The sequence below is a fragment of the Microchirus variegatus genome, assembly GCF_963457635.1.
Source record: "Microchirus variegatus genome assembly, chromosome: 4".
NCBI classification, from domain to species: domain Eukaryota; kingdom Metazoa; phylum Chordata; class Actinopteri; order Pleuronectiformes; family Soleidae; genus Microchirus; species Microchirus variegatus.
In genome coordinates, this window is record NC_139805.1 from 6,912,621 (window position 1) to 6,939,272 (window position 26,652).

General features: G+C 40.8%; 1 protein-coding gene across 1 annotated transcript in view; it reads left to right on the top strand.

Annotated features, from left to right (window-relative positions):
* lrp8 (low density lipoprotein receptor-related protein 8, apolipoprotein e receptor) overlaps window positions 1-26,652 on the top strand; it is a gene marked incomplete at both ends in the record, with an annotated part of 260,428 nt that overhangs the window by 183,562 nt on the left and 50,214 nt on the right. The window contains one exon of the mRNA XM_083888037.1: window positions 4,147-4,275. Within this exon, the coding sequence (XP_083744163.1) occupies window positions 4,147-4,275 (129 nt within the window). The remainder of the gene's footprint in view (window positions 1-4,146; window positions 4,276-26,652) is intronic.

Here is a 26,652-nt window from a genome sequence, read left to right on the forward strand (position 1 = left end):
TGTCACAGCCACAGAATCAGTGAACAAGTGCTTGACCAACACAGAGCCAGACCATCTAAGACTTTGAGTATCACCCTGTCTCGTGTCAAAGCACCTCCCTCAAATCTCTTAACGAAAGAGGCGAAGGTGATTAGATCTCTACAGAAAGACCTCAGATGACCATATACCAAGTCCAGTCGCCTGCAGCTGTAACTACAGAGGATGTGACCTGGATGTCTGAGAACCTACACAGGCATCAGTTTAACACGTAATGGTGGCTGGGCCTCATGCTTAGAGCAGTGTGATTAGCTAGAGCAGCGGTCCTCAACCTTTTTTTGCGCCACGGACTAGTTTCATGCAAAACAATAATTTTCACGGACTGGTATATAAACTACGGAAGCGTATTGCATTCACTTGAAAAAAAAAAAAAATCCTGTTTTTCTCACTAATTAATTTTCGGTTTGATTTTTTGAATATTTGTTTTTTCTGTTTTTCTGTCTAATTTTTTCCTGTTTTTCTGAGTAATTTTTTTTTCTGTTTTTCTGAGTAATTTTTTTTTCTGTTTTTCGTGCAAATCTTTTTTCCCTGTTTTTCAGGGAACTCTCGCGAGAACCTCCAACCTGCAAGTGACTCCCATACACCCATGGATATACATCCATGCATACACATATGGTGACTCCTTCCCGCACATACAGTACATGCCTCATAAATGATCTACCGTAGCGGGTCAATTAAAGTAAGGCGTGTAATTAGTTACACACAGGCTAAGAGAAAGATTGGTATGTCTAGCAGATCTGAATGGGCTTTCCTTCTGAACAACCGCAAAGTCCTCAGGTGCCTGCGTAAAGTCGACAAACTAATGATAATACCATCTATGTGACTTAAAGACAGGACTATCTCCCAGTGTCTTAAACCCAGATCAAAGTAAAACTTGATTAAACTAAACAAGCCCTCCATGTTGTTATAAATCGAACTCTCAATAAAGGAGTGAATGTGTTTATTATTTCAAATGCTCTCTAAACTCAGAAAAAAATTACTCTGTAAAACGGGAAAAAAATTACTCCGAAAAACAGGAAAAAATTATTTTTTCAAGTGAATGCAATACGCTTCCGTAATAACCAACTAAAACAAAATGCATAAAAATACAACTCAACATCATCACGCTAAACTAGTGGTTTTCTTGGAAGACAGAGGCTCTTCTTCTGTCTCCTCCTTGGGCCCTTTTCCCTTTACAAAGAGGCTCTCCAGACGCTTTCTTTTTCACTTTTGCTAGCTTGTAAGTAAAATTCTTGACATACCGTATCACATGACCGAGACAAAATAAAAGCTCTTTCAGACTGATAAATATTAAAATATCTTTCTGTTGGCCCGGTAGTTGAGGACCTCAGGGCTAGATTATTTGGTTAGCACTCTGCTGCCTCTGCAGCAAGAAAACCCAAGTTTGTGACCCAGTCAGAACAAGGACCTTTATGCTACATGAGTTTGCATGTTTTCCCCGTGTGCGTGGGTTTTCCAGTCCAACCCACAGGCCTCAAATGGTCAGTTAGATAAATGACATTGTTTTAACCCAGCTGTCAATCATACAGTTAGTGGTTTGACAGTAGCCCCGGGACACTGCTGACCCACTCAAAAACATGCATGCTTATATAAAATGGATTGTGAAAGATGGGATGAAATGGTGTGTCGTGCAGGGCCTACATTTAAATCGCTTAAAATGCCTATAGATGTCAAACAATTTATTATACCCTTCATCCTCATTTGAGCATATACTCTCACCTCCCACTGGTATTCATATTTACAACAACACTTCACCAGATTGCAGACACATCTGCATTTTTGTGAATCTTGGACACAAGTACAGAGACACACACACACTTTTTTATGCACATAGTCCATTCAGTTCCCTTGGAAGCAATAACCAGACTGTGCTGATATGGTGCTTGCGCATTCACTCTCTTAAAGGGGATTTGCAGGAGGCCTTTATTCTTCCAAGACCCAGGGAAACCTCATTTAGAGGAGACACTTTGAAAAGATGCTCACACAAGAGCTTAATATTCGGTAGGTGGAAGAGTCGTGGGAGGCATGGAAAGTACGTGTGTGTAACACACACGTAAACACACTGGAACACTGGCTGACTGGTTGGTAGAGAAGCTTGTTGGTGGTCAGATATGTGTAATTGGTGGATTTTCACGATGACTCGGCCGTGCACTGCGACCTGGGGCAAGATTACAGATGACGTGTACCGGTGTGCGTGCGTACGTGCATGCTTGCACAGAGGTTTTCTGTGATTGGCTAGGGGGTTAGCAGGGGTTTGCTGTGTGTAGTGTATACATTTGATGGATTGAACAGCTGTATTTTTCCTCCCTCTACTAACCCCAGGAGCTACACATGTAGGAACAATGGCCTTTTCTGCTGTAATGGGCTTTTACCTTAAAGGTACAATATGTAGTATTTATGGGTTTATATAACCCAAAATCCACTTTTTTATACATATTATGTGCTCCTGCATTGTCTAGTCGCTGTATAATAGTTTTTGTTTCATTTTCGTAGTGTTTCAAAAAGTCATGTTAAATAACATGACAGTGGACCGCGGTTGCATAGCCACTGTTAGCAGCGAGACGCCATGTTTCTACCGGAGCCTGTAAGGACAAACGCGAGAGAACAAAACAAGCGTCTTTTTACTTGTAGCGGAAGTCCCGCCTCCTCTCTCTCCGCTTCGTCTGCTACGGCCGCGGTAGCTCGCCCTCTCCCTCGCCTCACGAACCTCATCTGCTGACACGGAGAAAGACGACGAAGACGACATTTGACCAGCTGCGGATACCGTAGCGCTCAGGGAAGGGAGGGGGTGAGCAGAGCAGCAGGTCTTTGTTGTAAATTTCAGCCTCTGCTCTAGATGGCACTATAAACTACTTATTTCCCCTTTAAGGGACCACTTTCACACTGTGTGTGTGTTCTTGTATTTGTTACTATGGCTATTAAAGATTTGAATGTGGTTAGATCCAGGTTTATTTCTTTAGGCTGTCTAAAATAATGGAAGCCAATGTCGAGACCCTGAAAGAATATCTGTGCGTGTGCTATTTTTTTTATTGAAAAATATGTATTTTATTGTATTTAAATTGTTTAAATATGTCCATCAGAAAATAAATCAGAAACATTAATTTAATTAGAGTGCTCGGGAAAATGGTTGGAATTGTTCATTGACTGTCAAAATAGTGCTCTAATGTGTTTCACTCTTTCCTTTATGTGCGTATCCTGGCACAGTTAAGTGATGGTTAATTAGAACCGATGTTTTCATTACTGATTTTATTTTGTCAGCTTAATTCACCCACCAAGCAAATCTGCAATAGCTTCTTTTGCTGAGTTGTGTTACTTTTCATTACCCTGAACCCTTTTTTTTTTTACATTATTGCCCAATCAAATCTTAATGTTTAATTAAAAAAGAAAAAGAAAAAGAAAAGAAGAAAAAAAAAAACAGATTAACCATTGCATTAATTAGTCGTAAGACAGTATAATGTTTAATGTGTCCTTGTCCCGATGAGGCAAGATACTTAACCCCAGACTGTTGAATGTACTTTTTTATCTAATCAGTGAGTGTGCAAAAGTGTTCTCATGGTGCTGGTCCTTATAGCTCAGATAAACTTGTTAGGGTTTGCTTCAGTAAGGGCATCCAGAAATTTAGTTAAAAAGTCCCACATTAACATCATAGATGGGACAAATCTACAGTGGTGACTCATGTGAGTGCAGCTAAAGCAGGACTGCTACGTCGACACACAAATGGAATTTGTTTTTCTCGTATTGTGCATTCTTTTTAACTGCGTGTGTGTGTGTGTGTGTGTGTGCCTTATGCAGTGCTCCTGCTTCTTTGTTCCCCTGTCGCTCTGTGTCTAGTTTAATTGCAGGCCTTTGAAGAGGAAATCGATTTGAGCAACAAGATAACTAAGTTATCAAACTGTTTCATTGACTGACTGTCCCTTCTCTCCATCTTTTTCATCCTCCCTATTTCTTTTCTCATTTTACTCCCGCTCTCTTTCCATCCTTCCTCGATCCTTCCTTCCATCCATTCCCCCAACTTTACCCTTCCATTTTTTCCCTTTACCCTTTCTTCAATCTGCGTTTTCTCTCTTCCTCCCTCCCTCCCTGTCTCCTATCTCCTCCTCTACACAACAGGCCGTCAGACCTGTCCACCAGAGAAGTTTGATTGCGGAGGGGCTGTCGGCAAATGTGTTTCGTTGTCATGGCGATGCGATGGAGAGAGGGACTGTGAAAACGGTGCAGATGAGGAGCAGTGTGCCGCAGGTAATTCCTCCTTTTTTTTTTGTTAAGTATTTCATGTGTCCGAGTGGTGTTAAATCAAAAACGGCCCGAGACATGGAATCTCTTCGAGTAATTACACCTCGTCAGTTTGTCCCCCTTTTTGTCTTCTTGGCTGAGAGTCATGACACAGATTTTGTGTGAAACGTCCTATCTTAGTTTGTTTTTTGGCAGCAGAGGATTATTAAAAATATTTCCAGTAAATGATCAGTTAATCCAGTATTCTCAGAGCAAAGTCCCCTCGTGCTACTCTTTGTTTACCACCTGTACAATCTTTGGAGTATCATCTCAACTAAATCTTACCATACATGTAATGTAAAATGTAATCTAAGGAAGAGTTCATAAAGTCATGAAGGCAGAGTGAGTAGTGCTCTGAATAACATACATAATTTTGCTCTGAAGCAAGTTATGAGACAGGAGCAAAAACGGTTAGTGATGTCAGAGGTCAGACCTGGAAATTGGAAAGTAACCTGATGATTAAAATGTTCTGTTAGTACTCAGGCACATGTGTTGCTGAGTGTTGGAAACTCGAGATCTCGATGAAAGAAAAATAAAAAAAATATTTTTTTGGAAGAAACTCGAGATCTCGACTTTGAAACTCGAGATCTCAAGTTTCTTTCGACTGCCAGCTGCTCAAACATTTTCAATTGCACCCTGTTCAGGGCTTCTTTGGTTCAGCACCGTGGACAGCGGTGAGAGAGAGAGAGTGATATGCTCCTCATTACCAGGAAGCATTTTGCTTATGCAAATAAATAAATCTGTTTAAACACAAACTAATTGTGTGAACTGAAAAGGAATGACAATTCTGCTTGCTTGCGTGCATGCAGGGGTCCTCCTTTGTGATAGCGGAGCGGAGAGCCAGCAGCTGGATTTTACAGCCTGGGTCAGTATTAGTAGTGTGTGTATAGGCAAACGATCAACAACCACAACGACTGTTATTCATTGCGTTATCACAAAATTACAATATTGAAAGTTGAAAGCGTGTTTCATTTGTCGTAGGCAGTGGCTATTACGTTTGTTGAAAATGTATTACGCTTGTGGGATTATTGCAACACAGGTATTAGGACAAACCAGCTGCCTGCTGCTTGCGTGCGGGGTGCTACGTACACTTGAGCGGGGCACATTGGCAAATTGAAAATATTCGAGTGGCTGGCAGTCAAAGAAACTGGAGATCTCGACTTTGAAACTCGAGATCTCGAGTTTCTTTTGACTCCCAGCCGCTTGAACATCTTCAATTTGCGCCCCCTGTTCAAGTGTACGTAGCACCCCGCACGCAAGCAGCAGGCAGCTGGTTTGTCCTGTTGTCATGGTGACCACTGTAGTCCAGAGGAAGTCCGGTCAGAGTTGCTGCAGCTCAACAGCATACTTGTTAAAACTTTACAACTTCGTTTATCTGTTTGTGTGTTTACAGATACGTGTGTGACGTGTACCTAAATAATAACTTATTTATGATAGATTATGATAAATTATCACAAAGTATCACCAAGTTAAGTTATCGCGCACCATGACGTGTCGGCCTTTTGCGCTCATGTGATCAGAACGCAGTTCAGTTGCAAGGCGCACGGTGAAGTTTCTCCATGCCATCTTGTCATCAACGCATATGTTGTACAGCACTGAGGTATTTATTGCAGCCAGGTTGAGGATATTGTAAAAAATGCCACTGGCCATCTGCGCACAGGTGCTTTGACGGAATACTTTCTCGCCATTTGATCCAGCACATCCACACCAAACTTGGTGCTGTTGTAATAGGTCACAGTTTCAGTGACATTTTTCTTTGTTCTGCCCTGATACGAGGTGAGTGATGCGCTGTCGGTTTTCAGCACCTGTGTTGTGAACAGCGACATTTGCGTCTTTGCGCGCTGGGGAAGCTCTCTTTCTTATTTTATTCACTGTGCCAAACAGGCTAGTTTTCTTGGCTTGTAAATTTTTTGCAAACTCAAGTGAAGTAAAAAAAAAAGTTATCTGTGGTGACGTTCCTGCCCTATTCTTTGATTGTGATAGTACCATTGTTTACTGATGCTTCTTACTTAGAATTTCATTTCATACCTGGATAATTACCTGAATTAGTTACAGTAGAAGCAGGAGTACGAGACAAGTTTTAGTTAAAAAGGGAGAATATGAATCGCTGTCAGAGCTGACATCAGACGATCCCACGGACCACTCACTCCCTGAAGATGCATCTCCGTCAGACTCAGCCTCATTCATGCTCTGAAGTAGAGCTAATGTTAATTTTGGGCAAACGTGATCTGTTTTCCTTCTCATAATGCCGTCCTTGCTGTTGCTGTTTTTATAATCAGCTGGTGGAAGCACTCCACAGAATGAGTTGTGCTAATTGTTGTGGAAAGCCTGTTATGTACGAGGAATGGGAATTGGTATTGGTCAGATACTTGTCTAAATTACTGGATCAGATATCAAACAGATAGAAATGTAAAAATCCAATACAATCTAAATATCCTATATCCTATATTGCATGCTTTACTATCCACAGACTGTAAAAATTTAATTAAAATCAGCAAAACCACTTTAGCTGAGTCATGTTTGGGCTGTTTATTTCTTCTTTATGGAGAACAATATTTGTATATATAATATTTACACACTAATATCGGTATTGGTAGATACTTGAGTTTTTTAAAATCGGACACAACAAAGTGGTCTCGTTCCATCCCTATTATTTACTGTATGTGTGTTTTTGTTCTTATGGTTGTTGTTGTTTTTTATGTTGTTATGCACAAGTTTGTGTTTTTTTGTGAATGAAGGCACATAAAGGTGTAAAGTCACGTATGTTATACACAATGTGTGCAAAACTGAGTGCAAAAGATGTTTTGGCACTCAGTGAGAGTCACATCTTGGGATTAGGTATATTATTAGTCATATAAATCATGTGTGGGTGTATTAGAGCTTGGTTATAGATGGGAAAAATCATACACTCACTCCTAAACCACACATTCATATACGCATACAATAAAGGAGAATTTTGTGGACACACATAATTTGTTGTTCTACTGCCACGCTGCAACACAAATAACCCATAACACACATTTCAAATGCCATAGAGTTTTGTTCAAATGATGCCTTTCAACCAAAACAGATCCATACAACATTGTTCGTTCTGTTGTGGTTCCAGAGATTCTGTAATAGTTCACTGTCAGGGTCTGTCGAGTACCTTTTGTAGAAAAGCTTCAAAATAGCTTTATGAACAAACCACAGACACACACACACACACAAACACCCACTCACATTGCTTTGAAATGCTCACACTTTTGTACACAAATGCCTTGTATATATTTTCTTTTGTCTTGTTCTATTCCACATCCTCGCAGATGGCATCAAAGCTGGAAAAAAAAAAAAAAAAAAAAAAACAGCATTGATTTCCATCAGTGAAAACATCTGGCCTCAGGCGTTATTGATTTTTAAACCTGTGACTGATGCATATACAACAACTCACACATGCACACACAGCATTATTTTCTGAAGTATATAGATTGCATGTCATACTGTATGTGCCCTTTATTAAACCTTCACTCCGATAGAAAACAAAACCATCAAAATGTGTTTGTGGAGTGATAAACATTTGTGTTTTGGACTTTCAGAGTGACCGTGTGTTAGCGGTCACTTTTAAAAGGGACAACTTTAGCATAAGGGGAGAAGGAATTAAGCTGGTGTTGTGTCTTCATATGGACGGTACTAATGTTATTGTTTGTGTACACGTCTTCTGTTTGTAAATGCACCCATTTTCAGGATGTTGCCTTCATGCGTCAGGTACTGTGACATTATAGTTTGCACAAAATGCATATTTGCACAGTGTGCATGCATGTGTGAGTATAGGCACGCACACAGCGACATACTCAGTGTTAGGTTATTTTTTTCGTACAAATAAGGCAACACCTAAAAGCAGAGTAAGAGTTCAACAACTCTCAGTCCATCCTTCAATCTATCTTCTACCGCTTTTTCCTCCACATGAGGGTTATAGAGGGCGCTGGAGCTGTTGAACCAAAGTGCTGCACAGTTATTTGAATACAATATAATCACACACAATATAATAATAAATAAAAAACAATAAAGGAATAGTGAGAGCTCAGTTTAAAACAAAAAATAAAATAAATAAAGGTTAAAGTCAATTAAGTTTTGACTTTTTCTTATTAAAATGAGTTTAATTTGTTTTTAGAGCAGGTTTGCTTGTTAATTAATTACTAAACTAATTAATTAGTTTGAGTAATTGACCCTGGACAGGTTACCAGTCCATGACGGTGCTTAAACAACTGTAGAGGAGTTCAATGAAAAGTACTAACATTCAAATTAAGATACATTGTTTGAGGTCCACATCATTTGACAACAACATCATCCTACTGTACACAGCTCGGAAGTTATTCGCATTTTCTAATACAAAAGTTTCAGAAAGCACACTTATCTCATTTTCTTCACGTGCACAAACTCAGGGGATGCAAATTTATCTCAATTCTTCTACATATCAAAAGTTCTGTTAAAGGTTTCTTGACAGGCAGCAGGGATCTTATATATCCACCTCTTGTTGTTTCTTCCTGGCTTTTTCTGAGAAAGTTCCCCCCCCCTCTGTGTTTCTTCACCTCACCATTTATCTTCTCTCTGTCTGTGAATTGTTAGTTTGTACACAGACTGATCACATTAGGGAGTTTGTGGCCTGGGCTGAATGAAAGCAGCAGTCACTGTTGATGTTCGTCATGTAACCTGAGCTGAGCTCTTGAAGCATAATCTGAATTGGGAACACTGCTCTTTTTTTGCCCCTCACAGGCGTCTGCACTTTTTAATTCACTTTTCAGTGTGTTTTGGCACACACACACACACATACACACACACACGGTTATCAGTGACTGTGTGTTCTGTACATTGCCTTTCATCGCTCTGAGCCTTTGTCATGAAAATAAGATGCTTTGCAATACTTCACAGAGGACTTGACGGTTATTGATTTCTTGTCTAAGACACATGCGTTATAATGACGTATAAGGACGATAGTAATGAATATTAAAGGAGTCATAATTATATCCTATTTCTCCAAGTTAACCTAGTTCCCTGGTGTCATAATGAACATGTCTGTGACATACTTTGGTCAAAATATCATAAGAATAAAGCACCACAACAGTTCAGTCACCCTGCCAAAACAGCCCTGTTCAGAACGCTCTGTTAAGTGGTATCTCTTTAGGTCAACCTTAAAAAAAAAAGTAAAACAAAACTTAAGGCACAGGAAATGACATCAGCCACAGAGTCTACTGGGAGCTAACAGCAGTTAGCATTTGGAAAAGTGATAATTAGCAGGCTCTAGCAGGCACATTGCCGTCATATATAACATGTATCCACTGGACAGATAAATCATCTGAGGCTGGAAGTTTGTGTAGAACTCTGTGCTGCACTGTGGAGCCAAGAATAGAGCTTTTCACGGACTTCTGGTTTTCGGATACCGTTGCCCTCGCCAGCACTCTTGCGTGTTTTACAGACAAAGCGAGAGTGCCACGAGACAACAATTCCAGGAATTTAGCACATTGCGACGTCCCAGTGAGCACTGAAGTCAACATCGCGTGTTTTATCTCCTGTACTTAGACTGAGGAGGACCACAAAAACATGAGTGAGTCATCTTTTTTCACACTTTGCCGACTGATATGGCCTCCAGAGTCCCAAATATAAGAATTTAAATTATTAAAAAGTTGATTTTGCACACTTTTCACAAAGCTAACAACATTTTTTAAGAAGCAAACAACACTGTATGTATTGAGCAAACAAAATAAACAGCAAACAATAAAATCAAGTAAAATATCGATTTAATCATTCAAAAATATTGTATTTTAGTTACACTTTTTGTTTGCTTTGATCAGAATTTTGTATTTCCGACTCTTTCACTCACATTTCTTTGCTCCACGGTTTTTATTTCTGCTCTTTTGCTGACTCACTAACTTGTTTCTTCACATACAAACACTTTATGTGTACAGACACACACACACTCCTACGCACACTGGAACTCGTTCCCAAAGTAAGACATCCAACAAAATTATTGTAAGTAACTAGTTTGTTGTTTGACTCCAAGCTCAAGAACTCGGTAGCCAATCAGCAGGCAGCTTCCTAAGGCCCGCTCATGGTCAGAATCGCAAACAAAAAAAGCACAGCGAAAGAACAAATGAGGGGCAAACAAAAAGTGTGTTTTCAAACAAATAAAATACAATATTTTTGAATGATTAAATCAATGCTTTATTTGCAGTTTGTGTATTTTGATATTGTGGTTCATTTTTGTTTGCTCAATCCATAAATTGTTCTCAATCGCCTCATGTTGTTTGATAATATCGACACAGATCTAATTCCATAAAGTTCATTAGGTGCTTCTTTATGGGATATAACAATAACACAAAATGTGTTGGATCGCTAATGAAAAATAACAAGAATCATTCTAAAAAAATCACTTTATTTGAGTTGACAAAGCACAACAGTTGAAGTGAAATGAAGAGTTAGAGCAAAACAAATGTTTATAAATGAGAAAACAAACATTTCATCACCCGCATGGACACATAAGAGGATTTACTGTATATCAGGCACCATAATCGAATTTCTTCCTCCCGTTCACTCTCTGAATGTATCTAAACAGAGGAGGTATATACAGAAAAAATCCAACTGACTCTCAGCATATGCAGCATTAACCTAATCAGGCCGACGCTGTTGCATTTATTACTGTTGGAAATGTGGAATGAGTGCAGATTACAAAGCACTATGTAACACAAGCAGCAGATAGTAGCTGTTGTTACTGTTAGAGTGACTTTGTTTTAGAAAATCAAAAAAGTTACGAGTACAAATAAATAAATATATATAATGTTGACATGTTGATGGATGCTTTCGTAAAGAGCAAATACGTTACGTTCAAGTGGCAGCGGGAGAAGTTCATACCACGCACAAACTCTCATTAATTTTGTCACCTTAACTTTTCCTGGTCACCGTCTTCCTCCGACTCCTGATCCCCCTCTCCCTTTTCCATCCATCACCCTCCCGCAGCAGCAAAAAATTGGAATACAGCGAAACGTTAATTAGAGATGCTAATTGAGCATATCCAAGTGCTGAATAAAACATGGATGCGGGAGGAGATGTTCTTTATTACGTTGAGAGTCTTTAATCTATGTTAATGTGGATTCCTGTTTATTCAGGCACACATCCACAGCTCGACGTGTGTGTGTGTGTACGCATGCTTCAGGAAGCGTGTGGGTTTGGTGTTTTTCATGAAGGATGGCGTCTCTGTCGTCTAATAGTGTGCATCTTTTTACCCTCTCACGTGAAGATTTAAAACAAAGCAATTAAAGTGTATTGTTTACCTGCCCAACACCAATCAGCTTTTAATTCATACAAATTGGACTGCGTAAGGGAAGGCGGCGTGTGCGCCTGTTTATGGAAGCAAATATTACATATGTCACGTTTGGCAATGAGAAATAAATTGACTGAATGAAATTGTCTGCATGCAGGGGAATTCAAGAGAAGCTGGAAAAAAAAAAAAAGCCTTTTGCTCTTTTCACATCAGCCTGTGCTGCTGTGTTACATTAACACAGACTGCTGCTGCTGCTGCTGCTGCTGCTGCTGGATCCATGTCAATGTTAGTTGGTATTTTATGACGGGGTAAAGAAGTATGTGTCGAGTGGTTTGTTTTTGTGTTTATTTACCTCTTCGGGACCTTTTCTGGCATGAATTCTGACCTTGTCAGGACCAGTGGTCCTCATGAAGACCTAAACCTGGTCCTAATGAGACAGAACTTAATTTCTGAGGATTTAAACTGTGTTATAGGTTAAGGTTTGGGTGACCCTTCATCGGGCAATCATTGAAACACTTGGAAATTCAAAATGTTCAACCCTAGATAGTTATATCAGGGCACTACTTTTGTGACATTTAAAAAAAACAAAACAAAAAACATAAAATTTTCATGTTGAAAAGCAATTGCAATGAAGTTATTCTTTATGGTTCCTCGCCAAACTAGGGTAAAACATTTCCTAAAGGTTGTATAAATATAAAGTATAAGAAAAACACACATATTCATAAAGGAAGGTTTATTTTCAGTGTAACCTTGTAACCCTAACCCACTGCTGATTGGTCCAATCACTGGTCACTGATTGGCTAAGAGAAGTCACATGATTTTTCCAAACTCACCGAGCCACACAGTGATGCCATTTTACAATTTTAAGGTCAGGGTTAAAAGGGAAATAAGTAGTTTATAGTGCCATCTAGAGGAGAGGCTGAAATTTACAACAAAGACCTGCTGCTCTGCTCACCCCCTCCCTTCCCTGAGCGCTACGGTATCCGCAGCTGGTCAAATGTCGTCCTCGTCGTCTTTCTCCGTGTCAGCAGATGAGGTTCGTGAGGCGAGGGAGAGGGCGAGCTACCGCGGCCGTAGCAGACGAAGCGGAGAGAGAGGAGGCGGGACTTCCGCTACAAGTAAAGAGACGCTTGATTTGTTCTCTCGGGTTTGTCCTTACAGGCTCCGGTAGAAACATGGCGTCTCGCTGCTAACGGTGGCCATGCAACCGCGGCCCACGACCGTGTTATTTTACATGACTTTTTGAAACACTACGAAAATGAAACAAAAACTATTATACAGCGACTAGACAATGCAGGAGCACATAATATGTATAACAAAGTGGATTTTGGGTTATATAAACCCATAAATACTACACATTGTCCCTTTAAGTCTTTGTTTATGCAGTGTGCGTAAGAGTGTGCGTGCGTGTGTGTGTGTGTGTCTGTACATGTATGTGTGTGTGTCTTCAGGTGTGAAGCAAAAGAGAGTGGGGTAAATAAAGCGTTTGTATGTGAAGAAAGAAGTTAGTCAGTCAGCTCAAGGGCAGTCTCCATGAACGAGACATCCAAAGTGAACACAGTGTGATAAACTGTACGCACGTGAACTGTAATTCACACACACCTATAAAACATCAGGCACATCATCAGGCGTCTGCACTCACAGGACGCATAAAGACTTTAGTTCAGTTTGCTTCGGGGCTACTGTAATTGTGACCTCCAGTATATTCCATTATTTGATAACAGATCAAAAAAGGACCAACAACAAGAGTCCGTCCACATAAAAAAAGTAGTCGTGTAAGAGTGTATGCGTGTGTTAATTTGTGTATTCTGTTGTGGTTGTAGTGTGTTTTCCCCTCTTTTATCTTGCCTCACCCACGCTTCTACTAGTATGAAAAAAAAGGTGACTACACAGGCAGAGATTGGTAGCCTCTTGTCTTAGAGTTTCTTCCCATTACTTTCCCGTCATTTATAATCCTTTGACTGCTCTCATTGTGTGTAGGTGTAATGTAATCGAGTGCCAGCGCACAAAGTAGGCTCACTGTGCAGCCAGAGGCAGGTGCACTGACTTCAGATGCGAGCATGGGCCGTTTTCTTCCATAGCTTTAGGGGGGGGGGGGGGGATTGCTCATTCCTCTTCCAACCTTTGTCCTCTTCCTTGTACATTACAAACACTCACATGCTCAATATCACACGGAGATGACAGTGAAACCTGCTGGAAAACACAAACAAACACAAAACTCTGTTTGTAACAGACCATAAAATAGAAGAAGTCAGAGAGGAAGGATGTGTTTGTCAGACCCAGCATTCTTTAAACATGTTCCTAAATCCTCGTCTGCTGGTTCAAAACTGTCCTTTCAGTCATTGAACTTGGTTGATATGAACTATCTGCCCTTTATTGTAAAATGTATATTTTCTCTTTTTCCAACACCTCTTATTAAAGTTTTTGTCAAAAAAGAAAGAGAGCAGGACATGAGAATAACTGCACATCTTGAGGAACAGACCCAGTAGTTACTTCTGAGATGATGACATAACTCCAGCACTCGAACCTCTGATTAACCTTCTATCTATAGACACTGTCTTTTAATAATCCACTGTGCGTTTCAGAACGTTACGTGGCTACATTGTTATTAACTAGCTCCAGCGCCGGCCCAAACATTTATGGGGCCCTAAGCTGAATTTGATTTGGAGGGGGCCCTCCCACCATCTAAAATGTGCCTCAATAAATTGCATTAACTATATTATAGCTGTGTTGTTTACTCCAAACCAGTCACTCTTGTTTTTGTTTTTGTTTTTTTCATTGGGGGGAGTAAAATCACATGGTCTACTTTTAATTTGCACTTTAATATTCATGTGTGGTACTACATTAAATGTTGTCCAAGGCAATAGTATGGAGAAGGAAATGTGGGTTTAGTTTTGGAGAGAGCAGCAGCTATGATAAAAGAAAGGGTTACGTGTTTATTGAGACTTAATCATCACACTTAATGACACTGACATATTTTCAGTGTGTTCAAAGATTTACCATTTGATAATTATCTTTGTGAATGCAATCATTCTCTAGACAGATGCTTTGTGTGTGTGTGTGTGTGTGTGTGTGTGTGTGTGTGTGTGTGTGTGTGTGTGTGTGTGTGTGTGTGTGTGTGTGTGTGTGTGTGTGTGTGTGTGTGTGTGTGTGTGTGTGTGCGCGTGCGTGCGTGCGTGTGTGTTCTTGTACTTGCGCCACAAGTGAGGACATTTTTACGGAGTGAGGACATTTTGGTCGGTCCTCACTTTGTTTTCATTGAAATCACTTCCTTAGGTTGCTATAACATGCTATACTCTGTTTGTCAAAAAAAAAAAAAATCAAATTTTGGACGACATAGTATATAGTATGACTTTTTTTCGTCAAATTTTGGACCAAACATTTTGCGTCAATTTTTTTTTCAAATTTTGGACCAAAAATTCTGCGTCAATTTTTTTTCCAATTTTTTGACCAAACATTTTGGGTCAATTTTTTTCTTCAAATTTTGGACCAAAAATTTAGCATCAATTTTTTTGTCATTTTTTTTTCAAATTTTGGACCAAACATTTTGGGTCCAATTTTTTTTCTTCAAATTTTGGACCAAAAATTTTGCGTCACATTTTTTGTCAAATTTTGGACCAAACATTTTGGGTCAATTTTTTTTTCAAATTTTGGATGACAGTATAGTATGAAGTTTTTGTCAAATTTTGGGTCCAATTTTTTTTTTAAATTTTGGACCAAACATTTTGGGTCACATTTTATATATAAGTAGATATTTGTAATTGTGTTGATTTATAAAGTGGAAATGCTGGTCCTCACTTTGTCAGCTCTTTTACCCGGTCCTCAGTATGCAGCAAGTACAAGAATGTGTGTGTGTGTGTGTGTGTGTGTGTGTGTGTGTGTGGGGGCCTGGGAGCGGGAGCTCCTGATATGAAGTGATGGCCATGTCACATTTTACACTTAATGGCTTAAGTCTTTGATATGAAATGCTCGTCTACAGTTTACGTCAACACACACAAGGACATCCATCACACACCACCTGCACAAACATACACAGACATTCAGTCCACTGTGTGACTGCTGTTAATATTCGAGTCTTAGCTGCTGTCAGATGGCACAGTGATTGAGCTATTGAAAAATCATTTTATATTCACTGTGCCACCTTTGTGTGTGTGTGTCTGTGTGTGTCTCCATAGTTCTAACATAGTCTTTCCCTCGTGTAAACCAATCAGATCGCATAGAGTTTGAGTCTCTCAGTGAAATGTGTGTCATTCTCCCTTCATTTAAGCTGCTATTTCACTGGAATTCCTCAGACGCTCCTGCCTCATGACACCAGGCTCTTCATTTCAGTGGCTGTTCACAATTTGACAATGTTTTTTGCTCTGTAACAGTCTATCCAGCACAGTTCAATAGTTGACCTTTTTTTGAAATGTTAAAGCCAATGTTGATAATTGCTTAGTTAATTGTTTAACCCTCCTATGACCGTCATGCTTATCAGGCTGCCTGGATTTGTTTTGATTTTATGGCTGTATTGTCAAAAATGTCAACGACAACTTTAACGTTCAATATATGGCAGTTATTTAACCGTTTCGGAATTACGGTAGTGAGAAGATGACATCACAAATGTATGATGGTCGTTCCACTGAAGTCCTGAGGACAAGTATCTGAGCGCAATTGCTCATTTCAGCTCCCTCGGACACGTCTGGTCTGAGCGGCTCACAGCTGAAAGGACCGTCATGATGTCAGCCGGTTTGTGGTTCGCCAGGTCGTGGCTTGGCTGGCTCTCCTTGGTGACTACTTCTTCTGTTGTAGAAATGTTTTTTTCTGCTTGTGCGAGGAAATATAAAAGTCTATTAAGGTCATAACCAGCTGCGACAGTTAAAAAACAACATAATATGTTGCTCTGTGCAGGAGCAGGCATTGGTTTGAAATAATCCCAGATGATATGCTGTCTTTACAGGAGTAAACCGATTTCACTGAGGAAGATCCTGCATAATGTGAATACATAAGTGAATACAGTGTGCCAACAGAACACATGCATGCTTCTTCTGAATGCAGTGTAGGAGACTCTTATTGCATTGCTTCTATTTGCATTCAATAGCTGTGTCTCTCTATCCGAGGACTGGTTCCTCACAAGTGAGGATTCGTTGTCAAAATGCATCACATCACCGACCGACGTGAGCTGTCCCAATTGTCACATGAGTCATCGGCTCCTTCGAACACGGCTGAAAAAATGCGGCCGACGTTTGCCCGTCCGTGAAGGATACATCTGCTGTATCTGACCATGTCCCAGAATTCTTTGTGTGCCAGCGGCAGAGCAATAAGGTGGCGGTAATTCCCCTTTCGTCTGTTTTTCCAACCACCATAAAAACTCATCCAAGAAGAAGAAGCTTTATATATTTATTTATCGTAAAAGCATTATTACACGAAGATCACAACGGGCTTGAAGACCCAAGAAAAAGCTTTACCACCTTTATTTTACCTGTTTTATTCCTGTGTTTAATTACTCAATTATTAATCGATTACTAAATGATTTAAGTCGTAATTATTATTTTAATGTAGTTTTTTTTTTCGTTATTAAAGGTACAATGTGTAGTATTTATGGGTTTATATGACCCAAAATCCACTTTTTTATACATATTATGTGCTCCTGCATTGTCTAGTCGCTGTATAATAGTTTTTGTTTCATTTTCATAGTGTTTCAAAAAGTCATGTAAAATAACATGACCGCGGACCGCGGTTGCATAGCCACTGTTAGCAGCGAGACGCCATGTTTCTACCGGAGCCTGTAAGGACAAACGCGAGAGAACAAATCAAGCGTCTCTTTACTTGTAGCGGAAGTCCCGCCTCCTCTCTCTCCGATTCGTCTGCTACGGCCGCGGTAGCTTCCTCTCCCTCACCTCACGAACCTCATCTGCTGACACGGAGAAAGACAACGAGGACGACATTTGACCAGCTGCGGATACCGTAGCGCTCAGGGAAGGGAGGGGGTGAGCAGAGCAGCAGGTCTTTGTTGTAAATTTCAGCCTCTCCTCTAGATGGCACTATAAACTACTTACTTCCCCTTTAAGTCGTAATTATTATTTTAATGTTGAAAAACGTTTTTAGTTTTTTTTTTCATTATTAAAACATGTTGTCTGATTTAATTGAATTGAGATATTTTAACTGTGGAGGGTGGCGTTTAACTTCTCGCTGTATGTCCTGCCAGGATTTACCAAAAGAAGAATCCTTGGATTGAAACACAGCTTATATCTTTTTTTCTTTCTGAGTCGTCCAACTGAGAGAGTGAGATTCCCTCCAACACTCCGCCCTGTGTCTGGTAAATCCCATTTGGACAGGGCTGTTGGAAAGTGATTTTTTTTGTCAGTTGGTGATGGATCTATTTTGAATTGTATCTCCGCTCACTGCCAGTCTGTCTGTTCCATTAGGAAAAAGAGGGGCCACTTTTTATTTTACAGCAAAGAGTTGAGGGCTCGGGGCGCGCGCGTGTGTGCGCGCGTCGGCGTGCGCGCGTGCGCTGTCGATTCTTCAAAGGTCTAATGTAGCCAAAGCACTGATAAACACTCGAGAGCCCTGGAGAGGGACTACATGTCAACTTTTGTGACACTCGCGCACACACAGACTAGGTCTCTGCTGGGCTTCTCCAGAATGTCTTTCATCTAAAGTATAATCTTAGGCTGCCTCTTCTCCCCTTTGTACTCCCACCCCCACTTTCTCCCTGTCAGCTCCTCGGTGTTACGACTTCGTCTAAGTGGCAGGTTAACATTTCTCGACGTGTACGACACGCATCCATATTGTCACAGATGCAGAGAAGCGAGCGCTTCCGGCTCTCTTCTACTTTTTTTTTTTTTTTTAAATAGTTTGCTGCTGCTTTTAATGCTCTCAAGAGTAATGATGCCTGATACAAAGCAAAATGCTACATTAACTGTACTAACTCGATACGTTCAGATGTGTTTGCATCGGTCCGAGAAAATTAAAAATTGGGTATTTTTCACTTCATGGATCTGATGTGGGATAAAATCGTTACCAGCACGCTGATTGAAATTGCTCTTCCTCTGTAACTCAGGTGAGGCTTAATGTGGTGAAGTGGGTGAGCTGAGTTTACAAACGCTCAGTGTAACGATGTTTGCATGCACCATTAGTTTCAATTTGTTTCGTTTTTCACGGTGCATGGATTGTATTATTTTTCCACTGATCAAATTGGCACAAAATAACAATAATTTGTAGAAAAGTATTGACCTCAATTCTTTTGCATGTGTTATTTTTTTTTTTACTGGAAAATTGTTGTTGCAAAGGAAATTTAGCTCCTTTTAGATACAAGTTTGCCCCAAATTTTGGTGTCCTGGATGCCGTTTTATTTGGTTAGGTTTTTCAGTGGAGAATGCAGTGACAGGTCATGCAACAACACAAGCCTCGCGTTATCTTTAAACCAACAGAACAACCGTAAACCTCTTAAGCCCAATTTATACTCCTGCGTAAAGTGCTCTGCGTAGGTTACGCAGAGGCCTCTGCGTCGACGCAGAACCTGTCGAAGAGCCTCTGCGTCGTCTCCGGGTGCACAGAATATTTTTTAAGTGTCCGTCACTCCGTCAAGGGACAACGGAGACGGCAAGAGCTGCGATTGGTCCTCAGGACAGGCCGAGCGAAGCTGCTCTGTGCCGGCTCACAGTGAGCAGCGAGCGTCCACAGAGGGCGGAGCTGAAGACCGCCGACTTCGTCGCTGCCGAACTATAAATACGTCATATCTTAACACACACAGCACATGTTTAGACTCTAAATGGCCAATTTCTCGCCTCAAATTATCTTAAAACTGCGTTCCGGGACACAGAAAAGTATCAAAACGGCCGCTGTTTCAACAACAACAGTCTTTCTCCCTCGGACGCCATTGCTCACTGTAGCCAAAAGCACAACAACCTTGCGCAGCGACCCCTACTGATCGGACGGGAAATTGCAGCGCCTATCCGTCACCACGACGCAGAAGTATAAAGGCTCGAGTGGTCTACGTGGTGACGCAGACGGATAACGCATTACGCAATCAGAGAAGTATAATGTGGCCTTCAGGCTGGTGCCTTGTCCAGCTCCATGTGAACATCTTGGTCATGCTCCTCAGCCTTGATTCTGTTCACGGAAGTGAAACAGCGTGCGTGGTTTTGACTCGGGCAGGAATCGTAATGCATATTGAATAATTGAACAGAAATGTCCCTTGTTCTTTTGGAAATGTTCCCGTACTCGTAGATCATCATGAATAAACAGTCTGGCGATTTATTTGCAATAACCACTTGTGTCTGAGATAGTTCAAGGCATACTTGACTCGACAAGGATTTGTTTTTATTGATGCACTTGTGTGAAAGATAAGGCATACATATTGATATTCCATAGAGTAGATGAACATGTTTCTTGTCTACTGTGCAGCCCATTAAGCCCGGTCTCCACTAAATGGAGACTAAACTGCCTTCAGGAGTTGCTGTCTGCTTTTAGCTGTGCCATGTCTCTGTTCTTGTCTCAAGTACAGGACTATAACGCTGTGAATTTGTGATCGCCAGCTTGCGTTTCAACTCAGCACCTGGTAAACAAAGCTTTGGAGATGATGAGTGTAGTGTGAGTGGGTGAAATTGTGTGTGTGTGTGTGCGTGCACACTCGCACATGCACCCGCATCTTGAGTGAGTGGCTGACATGTTAGACTAGAGTCTGATTGGATTCCACGCTCCAGAAACATTAAACCCAGTGACTCATAGACAAGGTTGAAGCGAGATACACACACGTGTGTGTGTGTGTGTGTGTGTGTGTGTGTGTGTGTGTGTGTGTGTGTGTGTGTGTGTGTGTGTGTGTGTGTGTGTGTGTGTGTGTGTGTGTGTGTGTGTGTGTGTGTGTGTGTGTGTGTGTGTGTGCGTGTGTGTGTAATGAAACTCTTACTGAAGCCCCTTTTCCACCAGGGCTTCAAGGCTGATAAAGTAAATGTTTTTTTGATTTTTAACTGTTAAAATACAACTTTATCTGATTTAATAAAAGCAATGATGCCACTTCACCAGGCACAAGTCGTCATGCTCATGACGGAAAGTGCTGCGACACAAGTCAACCTGGAAGTTTGTCTTTGCAGCAAAGCTGTACTGAAGGCAAATTAAGCCGGGAATAGTCACTACAACGGCTAATTTAAAGCTACAAAAGTTATAGATTTTGCCGGGTTTATGGCCATGCACATGCACGCTTGCACTAGGAATGTGCACCAGAATATTGTGAGGTACACCTTGCAGACTTTTGGCAGCACCGGAGGTCAATTGATATAATTGATATAGTGCATAACATTGTTTATAGCAATAATTATGTGTTATAGCTGTGTTAACCGGGTTGAAAAAAAGACAGAATCAATTTGTGGTGGTCACTGTTGATTCAGGGGGGCCAATATCAGGGAAGCTGTGTGGAAAAACACAGTCTTAGCATGTGTGCACACACTTTACAGTAGCTGCTCGCCGTAGACCAGTCCATGCTGAAAGTGAGTTCAGTTGTCCCGCAGATCAAGGTCAGTGAGCTGTGTCCTATTTGTGGAGCTATGTGAGGCTCTGGGGATGGATGTATAGAAAGTTAAACACATTCACCTATGTTTGAGGGAGGTTACTGTCAAGATGTAATCTATTACTTATAAATGTAATTCAGCCATTTTCAAATTGAACAGGCCCACACAAAGCTTCACATCTCTGATCACCACACAAGGCCAGGAATCATTTTCATATTATTGTTTTCATGTGAACATGGGGATAAAAAAAAAAAAAACCTAGATTAATAGTGCAGATTAATAATCAGTCCACTTCAGGTCATTACAGCTGGGCTCCATGTAGTAATTGAAAGGTCAAGCTTCACAACAGAGTGCTCACTCTCACAGTGTGTAATTATCCATCAACATAAATAGCAATTTATGACTTGAAATGAACAAATTAACACCGAGTGCAAATACTAAAATGTTAGGCCTGTGTGCTGACCTGTTAACACTGGATACTTGTACATTAAATGTCACATAAACGGAAAATATCCTATAATTTAAACACCATGGCTGTGTTTTATTCCTTATAAATATTTCTTCAAATCTGTCATACAAAGTGCTCTGCGTAGGTTACGCAGAGTCCTCTGCGTCGACGCAGAACCTGTTGTAGAGTCTCTGCGTCGTCTCCGGCTGCACAGAATATTTTTTAAGTGTCCGTCACTCTGTCAAGGGACAACGGAGACGGCAAGAGCTGCGATTGGTCCTCAGGACAGGCCGAGCGAAGCTGCTCTGTGCCGGCTCACAGTGAGCACCGAGCGTCCACAGAGGGCGGAGCTGATCACCGCCGATAACGTCAAACTATAAATACGTCATATCTTAACACACACAGCACATGTTTAGACTCTAAATGGCCAATTTCTCGCCTCAAATTATCTTAAAACTGCGTTCCGGGACACAGAAAAGTGACGGCCACTGTTTCAACAACAACAGTCTTTCTCTCTCTTTCTCTCTCGGACGCCATTTCTCACTGTAGCCAAAAGCACCACAACCTTGCGCAGCGACCCCTACTGATCGGGCGGGAAATTGCAGCGCCTATCCGTCACCACGACGCAGAAGTATAAAGGCTCGAGTGGTCTACGTGGTGACGCAGACGGATAACGCATTACGCAGTCGGAGAAGTATAATGTGGCCTTAACATGTTTCTGCCTACATCTGACTCTGATTATGGTTGAGTGTAGTTATAGTTACACTGCTGCTCTCACACCTATCATACGAGCTCCCTTCTGAGGTTTTGGTCTGTTGACTGAAAAGCTGTCTTCACTGAATCATCGACCCAAACCTTCTTGACATGTGTCGGCTTTGCTGTAGTCGGATGAGTGAGTGAAGGATGACATGCCTCTGTGTGGAATTAAGAAGCACAGTATGTGATGATGTTTCAGTGGTGAAAGGTGCCAAATGTGGCATCAGAAGTCTTCTGGTTTATCATGTTGAAATTAATTTATACAGGTAAGAAGAGCATCATCTGAAGTCCCAGATTTTTTTTTATTTTATTTAAATGTTTATGGAAAAACACAGAGGGTTTGATCAGCAGATATTGAATCATATCCAGGTGGTTTGCCATGCTTGCCACGCTTGCCACTGTCTGGGGTTTTCCCCCATAGCCTTTGCCAGAAGAGTCACAATTGCAAAGCAGCAGGTAGCAGATGAACCCATAAGTATGTTTGTATAAGTGTAAAAAAAAATGTTCAGGTTTTGTATCCTTCGAGTAAGCATTTATATTTGGAGTTAAATTTGTTCCACTGATATTTGTATGTGTGCAAATTGTGATCCACATGTATTTCTTGATTTGTATATGTGTTTTGAGATCCACAAATAAAGAAAATCAAATTTGTAACTTGTATGTCGATTTTTACAAATGAAGTGTGCATTTGTAAATGACGTGACATTTGTAAAACAGAAATTTGCATCTGTGAACTGTGATCTCGCATTTGTGGATCGCCAGAACACGCGTTCCTCGCTTTTGCGAATCGCAAAAACACACATTGGAATGCATGGTATATTTGTCCCAGTAATGCCTCCCTTTATCAGCAGGTGGCAGTGTTTTTCCAAGTAGAATCTAGCTTTAATCCGTGAAGTTACAAATTACAAATTACAAGTTACAAATTGGATTTTTTTTATTTGTGGATCTCAAAACACGCATACAAATCAAGAAATATGCGTGGATCACAAGCTGCACATTTGTGTGGATCTGTGCGACTTTTCATGCAAAGAATGTCTCAAAAATCCGTAACTGTGGGAAGCGAGGAATGCGTGTTCTGGTGATCCACAAATGCGAAATCACAATTCACAAATGTAAATTTAATTTTTTTACAAAGTCACATTATTTACAAATGACATCTTTATATGTAAAAATCAATATACAAGTTACAAATTGTTTTTTATTTATTTGTGGATCTCAAAACACGCATACAAATCAAGGAATACGTGTGGATCACAATTTGCACACATACAAATATCAGTGGAAAAAATTGAACTCCATATGTATATGTACTGTAGACAAAGGGCTTGCTTTTTGGAGGCTGCCATCTTGCACTGGCAGTTTTATAGCAGCCTAAACTGACCTGTGTTAAGCGTAATGCAGCTCTGCCTTCATAAATGTGATACATAAACTAATGAAGGAGGAAGGAAATGATATGGAGAGTGGGAAAGTGAATGAGTGGATGCAGTTAGGAAAGCAGAAATAATATGCATTATTTGTCATATGTGAAGGCCAATGTAATTTCCTGACGTGCTTGAGAAAGGGAGAGGTAGGCAAATGAGCCCTCCTTTGTTTGTACTGTCGCACTCATTAGGAGACTTTTCAGTGATGGACATTCATGCCACTTGGAGACATTCAGTAATAACACTCCACTGTGATCGTTTAAAGAGACATCCATCCATGCCACTCATCTGTGAAAAGCAATTACTCAAAAACAATATTGTTACAGTAGTTGTTGTGCTCCTAATAAGCAATAAGGTTCCAGTAAAAGGTTATTATTGACCCTGATCCTGGTTTGGTTAAAACTATTCAAACAACAACAAGGATGGAGCAAAAAGATTAGGGAAAGAGTAGATGCCATTGGGAACCCTGTTGGATATGGTGGAAGGATGTTTCTGAAGCAGCCCGTGGCCCCTGTGAGTTTCAATCTCAAGACAAAGTTGTTTTTTATCCACAAGACAAAACCCTGATAAACTACAGGCCACCTGTGTGTTCCTGCAGTGGAAACAGCCAGGAAGCAACACTATCGAGAGCCAACTATCACTTGAAGCTCACTGCTCCAATGGGAGCCATACTCCTTATCCCAGCCATGCCGTTTATAGTGAACACACCTGGCTGACCAAGCTCTCTGGTTGAAAAAAAAACATTAAAAGCAAAAGAGTTTTTACCCCCTGAGATGATGCAAAATATGTTCATAATTTTCATTAGTAGACTTTTTCTTTTTTTGTTTCCACCACCACCTTGTGTGATCCACCACATCAGCCGAGCTTCTGCTGGAACGCTGCTGATGTTGTTTATGTGCTCATGCTAATTAAATTACCCAGATCTGAGTTGGGATGATTAGCATGCTAGCAGTAACAGCTAGCAGGGAATCCAATAGGCTATTATCATAATGAGTCCCTTCGGCGTTGTATGTGGGAGAGGGAGGGGGGGGAGCGTTTACGCCGATCGCCCAGAGAGACCTCGCTGGAATTAGATGGTAGACGCGCACACACAGGCACATTCGGTATGTAAAAAGCTGAAATAAAATTTGTCATAGTGCTTGGAATGATGTCCCAGCTGTCAGAAGCCCTGCGTTACTGTGGCGACTAAAAAAAACAACCACAGACAAACATACCCATGGAATTACACAGTGTCTACGCAGGTATTCCTGTATTATAACACAAAGACTCTTGCAGCGAGGTTCTGTTCCACACTGCAACAGGAAACCAGCAGCTCTGATCATTATCCACCTGTTTCCAAACACTGGACTTGTGCTGAATGTATGTTCTCAACCTTGTGCTTTACAGGGTCAGCATCATGCTAATATGGTCTGACTTTAATATTATAATAATACAGATTTTGCAGTTGATGTTGATTTCTTAATAATTAGTCACTGCCTTTACTCATTTGCACCGTTCCCTTCATCCTGCTGCTCGTCCTGTCATTAAGAAAAAAAGGTGGGAATGCGCCACACTCATTAACTTTAAATTTTAACAACACTGTCTTTCTGTCCATCTCCAGAAGAGACGACACCATATTGCTTCATATATTCTTATTCCCCTCCCACGGAGTTTAATATAAACAGTGATAATTTAATCATATCTGTCCTCTGACTCATTTCCTCATCTGCTGTTCTCCCACGTGCATTAACATCTGCGTTTAGAAGGATTTTCAAGTGGATGTAGTCTTTAGTTGACAGTTGACTTTAGTTTCCTTTCATCTAAAGCGGACCTAGACCGGAAGTTCCAATTAACGCTGTTTTTTAGTGTGTATCTGCGTCATTACCTTGTTTAAGAAGCCCTGAAGGTTCTAAACAAACAGTTCAGCCACTGCTGAGATCGCTGTGTTTTATTGTAATCTCGGGCTCAGCGAGATCTCTGAAAAAACCTGGTCCGGTTACGTAAACACCGGTTCTCCTGAACAGCAGATCGTCCTGCTCCGGGCACTAGTCCGGGCACTTCCGGTTGCGTACATTGAGCCGCAGAAGAAGAATAACGTCCGTTGTGGAGGTGTTTCAAGAGCAACAGTGTCTTCTGACTCTTGGTCTGACTCCGGGTCAAAGTCATAAAAGGGACTGTGGCGGGGAGTCGTGACGAAGCTATTTTTAAACATTGTTAAAACAATGTTTTGAAAATGAGAAGCAGTGCATCCACTGTTCCAGAGGGGGGAGCTGCGCTTCTGAGAGCGGGTGTGCTGAATAGTATTGGCCAATCACAACACACTCTGTCTTCTGGGGGTGAGAGTTCAGTCTGAAATATCGTGGCTCAAGAACAGCATCAGAAAAGAGGATCGTTTACAGCAACTAGGAGGTTTTTGACCATAAAAACAAGTTAATGTATGTAAGTAGACCTCCATAACTAACATATATGTGGAACAGGACCACTCTAGGTCTGCTTTAAAGCACACTGTGTATCAAACTTGCAAAACAAATGTAATCAAAATTAAGGTAACACTTTACATTGAGAGAAGAAAATAGATGACAAAAACAACTTCAATTGGTAACACCAAAGTTTAGTAAGGTCAATAAAACGTGAAGATTCATCCAGGTAATTGAATCTTCATGAGTGTAGATACAGACGATTAAACTTGCTTGTTTTCCCTCTTATCAGAGAAAATTCTTCAGTTCTAACTGACTGGTGGAAAACTCAAAAGTAAAGTGTTTAACCTGTGTGGGCTGAATAACTGTTGAGAGTTGATATGTTGAATAATGCAGGTCATTCACCCCCTGACCTGTAACTCTGCTGCTTTTGGTGTAATCGGCTCACATCACCGCCCCCGAACCGTGTTTTTCAGCCAGCTGTAAACACCGTCCTGAGCATGGATTCTACAAAGTTGCCTGTTGGAACCTAGTGTGATCC